The sequence below is a fragment of the Gossypium hirsutum genome, chromosome D11 (assembly GCF_007990345.1).
Source record: "Gossypium hirsutum isolate 1008001.06 chromosome D11, Gossypium_hirsutum_v2.1, whole genome shotgun sequence".
Classification (NCBI taxonomy): Eukaryota; Viridiplantae; Streptophyta; class Magnoliopsida; order Malvales; family Malvaceae; genus Gossypium; species Gossypium hirsutum.
Genome location: NC_053447.1, coordinates 3,653,420 through 3,661,995, shown reverse-complemented (window position 1 = coordinate 3,661,995; position 8,576 = coordinate 3,653,420). Strand labels below are relative to the sequence as shown.

At 33.6% G+C, this 8,576-nt stretch overlaps 1 protein-coding gene across 1 annotated transcript; it reads right to left on the bottom strand.

Annotated features, from left to right (window-relative positions):
- Positions 1–506: 506 nt before the first annotated feature.
- LOC107912037 (la-related protein 1C) lies at positions 507–3,729 on the bottom strand. Its single transcript, XM_016840074.2, has 6 exons — positions 2,905–3,729; positions 1,945–2,473; positions 1,683–1,842; positions 1,491–1,581; positions 1,082–1,153; positions 507–876 (listed from the first exon to the last, which is right to left on the bottom strand). Exons 1-6 carry the CDS (start codon positions 3,370–3,372, stop codon positions 727–729), a joined length of 1,470 nt encoding a protein of 489 aa, XP_016695563.2. The 5' UTR covers positions 3,373–3,729; the 3' UTR covers positions 507–726.
- Positions 3,730–8,576: the final 4,847 nt, after the last annotated feature.

The following is an 8,576-nucleotide window of genomic DNA, read 5'->3' as shown; positions in this document are numbered from 1 at the left end:
ATGTTAGTGTTCTCATTCAAAAATTTTAAACGTCAAGCATCGGATGACATGCAACAATGATAAGGATGGTTGGTTTCAGTGATAGTAAAAGGGAAGGATGGTTGGTTTTGGTGATAGTAAAATGGATGGTTTCGATGATAGTAAAATCTGTTGATGATGGGGATTGACATGTTAGTGCAAATGAGGATATTGGTTTGGTTATAGTAAATTGGATTGTGATGGGATTAAGGAGGTCGATGGTGTTTGATCCTTTATTTAGATTAGTTCAAGATAGAAAAAGATCAGTACTCTCCGGTTGTGGAGACTTTCTCCGAGTACCCATTTCTAATCAAGAAACGGAAGTTTAGAAAATCAACTAGCAGGAAAAAAAATAAAAGTCAAACTAAAAGATGCCGTATCACCACCCCGTACAAGTGACTTAAGAAACCAATTTTCATGAGAGACGAAATTGAAACTTTAAAGAAATAAATTATCAAAACACAAACACCAATAATTGAACTGTATAGTAAGAAATTATATGTAATATTTAAAGTTAAAAGAGTCTATATAAAATGTTACTTTTTCCTCCTTTAAATGCTAAAAAAAAGTTGTGCCCTTTCTTTTTTTTTTTGGAAAATTTAGTTAAGCTTTTATGATTTTATTGTATTCAATTACATCCGTAACCATTGTTTTCTCAGATCATCATCTACCTAACTGTCCATCAGCGCTAGCATCTCCTTGGCTCATTCAACCAGTCTGATTATTAGCAGTTCCCTGATCCAATGAAATATTTTGAACACCGGCTACCAGCATATCTTGACCAGACTTGGTAGGGAACTGAAAAGAAGGCAGCATTATCCAACGCATCCAATCCATCCGCTTCCTTACTTTGTCGCCCTGGAATGTAAATGTAAAGAAGATTTAGACACCAGAAACCACATTATTCTACTATTTTGGAGCTCAGCTATAATAGAACCATCAAGAAAGCATGAACAGTACAAGGCACTGTGTGTGTCTTAAAGATGGATCAGAGCAGCATATGTTTCATTACACTGATCAATCAATGAAAAAGCATAACCTAGGATTTCATTCTAGAACATACCTGCACTTCCACAACTGTTGAATTTTGCAGAGCATCTAATATAAGCTGAATATTAGCTGTCAAAAGTGAAACCTGAAAAGGAGAAGGCATAAACAAAAATGTTACCTTTGCACATATAGCTTCAAAAAGTTGCTGCATGAGAAAAATCCTAAGAACATACAAAGGCTTAAGATAAGCCAGCAATAAGCACACTCATAGGGAACTAATATATGTACTTTCTAATGATAACAGCATAGAGTTGCCACTAAGGAATAGCAGATGAGTCCAGTAGGCATTGATGATTGAAGTTATGAAACTTTAAGATGTTGCTGAAGACCCAAAATGTATCGCCATGAAAAAGCTCTAACAGGAACTATCACAATCACACAAATGAAATCAACTTCAAAATCTCTGAAGTCTGAACACTCACCTTTCTAAAGCCAGCAATCAATTTAATAGGAACCCAGCCCTGGTCATCCATGTTCTGCCGCAAGTATGTATCCTTAATTAGATTTTCATTACTGCAGAGAACAGAAAATTAGATGATTGGTAACATATTATACCAACAAATGGCCATTAAATTAAAGAAGTCACCCAAGTTAACACATAAACAGAGCGTTACCTGAAATAATAATCTATCTGATTCACTATCCTAGCATGCAACTGATGGTCTTGAGGCTCTTGAGGAGGGGGAAACATTGGCGGCATTGGTTGAATAAAAGGGACACCTCTAAGTGACTCTGGATAAGGGGCTGGGACTAAATAAAACTGAGATGAAATTTCTGAAAGGAGGCCAAGATATTAGCGCAAACTCAGATTACCACTCTTCTTCAACCAAAAAAAGGAAAAGAAAAGAAAATAACTAAAGCAAAAGTACAGCTTACCCGGAAAGCCAAAAGGGGTGCCAAAAGGGCGAACATATGGGGGAGCAAAAAGTGGTCCAGTATTAGCTGGCAAAGGTGGTGGTGGATGCCTCATAAACCTGGGAGCAACTCTTGGCATCATATGACCATCCCTACTAATAAAATTTCGACCATTCCAATCTTGATTTCCATGGTCTTGATTACGCCTTCCTCTTTGATTCAGATGGTGAGAACCATTTCCTCGTGGATGCGGACCATTGTTACGATGTCTAAATGAATTCCGTGGATGCTGCTGATCAGGACCACCACAAGGCAGAAATCCAGTTCGCTGTATATGGTCCCTAGAAGGGCTATTCAGAGGTGCTTCAACCATTGGACCTTGAGGTGGTGGCTGTGAAAGGCCACCATTGGATGCAGAGATATTACTATTTTGCTTCATTGACCTCTGGCGTGCAGGCATTGTATGGTTTGCACTGGAATTTGAACTGAAGTTTGCATTGTTCCTGACTTGTTTCTGTGAAGAAGAGGATGATGATGCAGGTCTGCTCCCCTACAATTTTGGCAACATAGCAAAACATTAAGTCTAAGCAGCCACAAAATCCAAAATAAATAAATAAATAAATAAAATGGGCCATATATAACATTGCATAAGCTAATCTCTAAACACTCCCTGTATTCATGCATAACATATATTATTCAGATATCTTCAAATAAAATATAACTCAAGTAAACCCTAAAGCTGGATTAAGAATTCAAGACTCGCAACATTCTCTGCTTTGGCCAATTTAGATTCTTTGCATTTAACCTCAATCTCTTGCTTATCAAACAGATAATACAAATTGTAAATGCAATTTCATTTTTTAACTCAGTTCAGTTAAATCAGTTAATTTCATCTATTTAACAGAAGGTATCAAAATACTTGAAACGGTACGAAGTAAAATAGAATTAACAAAGAAGGCCTAGGTATTTGGAAAAACAAACCTGAGAACCGGGGACAAAAGGAGAATCTGATCCATCCGACGAAGCTCTGGACGAATCTGAAGGTGATTTGGAAGGAGCCCTAGCGGACTGAGGCAAGGGGGGCCACGCGCGAGCCCCCATAACGGACTCAGACTCAGACTCAGACGTCAGGTTAGAAGGTTTGTTCCAAGCCGGTCTCTTAGCAGCATTGCCATTGGGACCAACATTCCCATGCTCCGCCCCTTCCTCTTCGCCCATCGTGGTAACAGTTGGCTCAATCATAGCCGTTGGTGGTGATGATGAAGAATACGACGAAGACGATAAAGGAACCGCCGCGATCGGCTCCAATTCTCCACGAACAACTTGATTCCGTTGCGAAGAAACCGGATTCGTGACAGGATGTGATTGGTTAGGGCTACTGGGAGAGTGATTAACAGCGGTCACCGCCGCGGAGGTATTGAAATTAGCCGTGTTAATATTTGCAGCCATATCAAACCCTAATTAAACAAAATTGTATTTTTTTTCCTTTCCCTTTTTTCCCCTAAGTCGTCAAGTTGAACGACCAAGAAAAACAATAGAAAACGGAGATCAAAATTGATTGAAAAAATAATAAAAATTCGTACGAGAAAAAAAAAAGTGAAGAGTTAAAATTCAATGTTACGAAAATGCAAATCTTAAGATTTTCCCAAAAATAACCAAAAAAAAAGGATTTAATGATCCGATCAGCGAAGAGAGACGACGATTAAAAAAAATTAATAATAATAAAAGAAGAAGAAGAGCGATGGAAACTCTGCTTCTCTCTTTCTGTTTTTTCTCTCTTCTAATCTTTTTTTTCTTTGAAAACTTGTTTATTTTCCACAAAGCTGCTTGCTTAAATAGTGGGGTTTTGTTACTTTTTTTATTTTACGATTTTGTTTTTGGTGAGAATTTGGGTAATTTTACCGCTGTAGAACTCTAATTAGGAATGGTTTTCCAAGTTTCGTTTATGCTGTAATATTCAGTTATCTACTTCTACTACAACTATAACTATTAGTAGTATTTTTTCTTTCAGGTAATTAAGTTCTAATCCAATATAACTATGCCATGTAAGCATATTAATTACTTTATTGGTCTTTAGTATTCCTGTTTCTAAAATTACTAGGTATTATTGTCCATTCATAATATATAATTACTATGGTTCCATCCCAGTTTATTATTTGTTTGTATTAAATTACAGAAAAAAAAATTAATGTTAAAATATGCTTTAAATTTACATTTAAAATTTAATCCTTCTATTTTAATTTTTCAAGAATATGACCGTCTATTTTTCAGGAATATGATCGTCTATTTTTCAGATTTAAAAATTCAGTTCCAATTATTACCAGTTTAAAAATTCTTTTAGTAAATTTTATGATGTGACATTTTGAATTTTTTTTAAAAATTACTTGATAGTCGTATGACTAGGGTGAACAAAACTCAATTCGGTTTGAAAAATTCAAAATTCAAGTTATCGAATCAAATTATTCGAGTCAACTTGAATAAGTATTTCGAGTTTTGTGTTCGAGTTGAGTTGAATTTTATAATTCAAATAACTCGAATAATTTTGAATAACATATCGGTATAAATCTCCTTTGGTCCTTGTTGTAACACCCCTTACCCGAGACCGTTTCTGGAGTCGAGCATGAGGCATTACTTGGCTTATCTTACCAGTTCGGAGCATAAAAACTAGGTTTGAAAATTTATTTCATTATTCGCAGCAAATCTGTCTAATCGCGCAGCAGTTACTAAATTAATTATAACTTGAGCTAAAGAACTCAAAATTTAATCCCGTAAATTTTCCCTGAAACTAGACTCATATATCTACTCACCATAAAATTTTTAGAATTTTTTATTCAGCAAATTAGTACAGTTTATTAGTTAAAGTCTCCCCTGTGTCACCACCAGACTGCCCTGACCTCTAGTCACTAAAAATAAGTTTTCTCGCTATAGGATTTTCATATGAAGTTCTTACTTGTTTCTATAGAAAATAGACTCATTAAGGAATCTAAGCATGTAAATTTCAACTCATAACCATTTTTGTACAATTTGTAATTATTTTCTAAACTCAGATTAGGAGACTCCAAAAACAGTTCTGACCCTATCTTACTAAAATTCACATATCTTAAAATATAAATTTCTTTTTCCTACACCGTTATTTTTCCATGAAAATAGACTCAACAAGCTTTAATTCCATATATCATTCACCCTCTAATTCATTTTATACTATCTTGGGTGATTTTTCAAATTCAGGTCACTGTGCTGCCTGAATTCTGTTTCTTTGCAAAATTTTATCCTTTTATGATTTCCATGCATAATTTATCACCTAATCTTTCATAACAACAAACACCTTCATCCTTAATCATTTTAATAACCATACATCATTAACTACTTACACATCACTCATTGTTCATATTATACCAAAAGTAGCTAAGTTTCTATACATGCCATACACAAAACAAAACGTCTAATTATACCGAGTTATTTCTTTGATAGTGTGATCGGCCTCCGACGTTTCCTTCGATCCCCGAGTGGCTAGATAAGTACTATAAGAAGAAGAAAATAAAGAGATTAAGCACTAGGCTTAGTAAGCTTACAAGCAAATAAATCACAACATTCAACATAATGGATAATTATGCATAATATCATCTAACATCATAAATTTCTTTACTTCTCAATTTCTATCTTCTTCTTTATTCCCTTACCTTCTTTCTTACCTGACCTTTCCGTTTTCATAATTATAATCTACTTTTCCTTTGCTGTTAATTCACTGTAATTTAACTCGTATTCTGACCCGTTGAACCACTCGGAATACTAAGGATACTAGGGTCATTCTTGTCTATCAATACCCTGCCAATGCCATGTCTTTGACATGGACTTACATGAATTATTCCTGTCTCCAATGCCATATATAATATGGACTTACATGGCTCAATCCTGTCTCCAAAGCCATATTTCTAATATGGACTTACATGGCTCATTTCTGTTCTGTCCTGTCAACCCTAATATCCTAACATTCCTAGGGTTCAACCGGGGCTTTCTAACACTTTTCCTCTGTCACTTCACCTTAAATTCGACTTTAAATATTTTCATAACATAAATATATAAATGCTGGAAATTGACAATAATAATGTAAAATAAAAGAATATTGCATTTATTTACTGTAAACTTACCTTGATACAAAATGTGACTAAACTTTACAATTTAGTCCTTTACTTTTTCTTTTCCCCGATCTACTCCCGAATTTCGTTCTTCTTGATCTATAATAGCAAATTTAACTTATTTAATATTCAAATTTATTAAAATAGCCCTCGACTCTAACTTTTTGAAAATTACAATTTTGCCCCAAGGCTCGGAAATTAAACTTCATCTCTTATTCTTATGTTTTATAACATTCTGAACATTTTTTTTTCTTCTATGGCAACATCAAATTCTAATTTAATCCCTTATCAATACTAATTTTATTTTTGCATTCTAACTCTATATTCTCTCTTAATTCTTACTATAAACTCAGTTTAATTCTTCAATTTCCCCATAAATCCCTAATTTCGGGATTCTTTCAATTTAATCCCTATCAATTCAAAACTTATATTTTATTTTACAAATCAATCTTTTACTAACTTCTAACTTAAAATTCAATCATTTTAACCTCTAGTTCATCAATTAATTCAACATAACTCATGTCTAACAATCTACTAACTTTCAGAATATCAACATAAATCAAGTAGTATTTATCTCTAGGATTCCAAAAACTCAAAAATTATAAGAAAAAGACTTAATTTGACTTACCAATTGAGCTTGGAACCTTAAAACCTTAAATTTCCCTTTTTCTTTTTCTTTCTTTCTTTCTTTCTTTCCTTCCTTCTCTGCCCGTTTTGCTCTCTGTTTCTTTCTCTGTTTCGTCTCTTCTATTCTGTTTCTTTTCTTTCTTTTTTTCTATTCTTTCTTTTGTTTTATGTATATATATAATATAATATAATATATTAATGATAATATAATATAAAAACATAATCATTACTATAATATAATATTTTTTTAACACATAAAAATCTCAGATTTTTATACTTATGCCGCCTCAACTTTGGAAAAAGGCATAATTGCCTATTTGGTCCTTTTAACTTTTCTTTAATCTATAATTAAACTTTTATCCCTATTGCAATTTAATCCTTTTTCATAATTAACTATCGAAACATTAAAATTTCTTAACGAAACTTTAATATTATCCTATTGACACTCCGTAAATATTTATAAAAATATTTACGGCTCAGTTTATAATATCGAGGTCTCGATACCTCGTTTTCGACCCAATTTACCTAATAATTTCTTTTAAATCACAAAATTCACTAATTCAAAAATATTTCTAACTTCTTCATCGAATTTAGTGATCTCAAATCACTGTTCTGACACTACTGAAAATTGGGCTGTTACAACTCTCCCCCCCTTAAAAAAAATTTCGTCCTCGAAATTTCTCACCTGATACAAGCTATTAAGTCAAATCTTTCTTCACCCCTTTCAATCGAAGTCCATAAAAATTAATCATAACTCATATCACTTCCGAACTCATACCAAAACTCATTTTAGAAATTGATACTATGCCTGAACTTAACTGAGCAGCTCTGATGTTTTCTTGCCATCACTTTTTCACTAGTAGTATGACTACCAAGAAATGTCCAGTAATTGTCTGTCGAAACATAACTGAGAAACCCGAATTATCTTATTTAATACCTTTGAACGAAGATCTTGGAAACCCATCCAGCGATAAGAAAACAGATAATTTAAACCCATTGTGGAGACCCAAGATGTACTGATTCCATCACTGATTATAACTCAATTAACTTTTCAATGAATAACCCACTCTGATTAAAACAACTGAGTCGATTTTATCTATCAGATAATAACATTTCAGAATAATCCAATCTTATTGTTGTCAAAACAATCCAGATATACCATATATCATAATCCTCTCGGAACACCAATCGAAAATTTCCACAAATAGCATTTAACTCAAACGAATTTTGACATTCCATTATTGACTTGTTGACATAATTTCAGAATTACCTGAGAAGTGAAAACCAAAATACAAGTTTGAGCTCAATCTTCCTCCATCTACACTTTTGCCGATGTCAACCCCTTTCACGAAAACTAGAAAGGAATTATATATAATAAAAATATTTCAATCATTAACATCGAAGCTTAAACTATACCGAAGCCACAACCATCAGATAGATTAAAAACCATAATGCCATAATAGAACTGACGTTCCAACCATATAGATAGAACAATACTTCAACATCAATAATGCACTCCATGTAGTCTAACTATCTCTGAAATGTATAACTCGGCCAACTTGTCAAGTGAATAATCCATACGGATTGGGATAAAATGAGCCGACTTAGTTAGCTTATCAATCACAACCCATACTGCATCTTTCTTTTTCAGTGTTAACGGCAATCCTGTCACAAAATCCATAGTAACTCTGTCCCATTTCCATTCCGGAACTAGCACAGGTTGCAATAATCCTGAGGGTACCTGATGTTCGGCCTTTACCTATTGACAAATCAAGCATCTAGAAACAAACTCTGAAATATCTCTTTTCATTCCTACCCACCAATACAATTTCTTCAAATCATTATACATTTTTGTACTGCCTGGATGAATAGATAAAGAACTGTTATGTG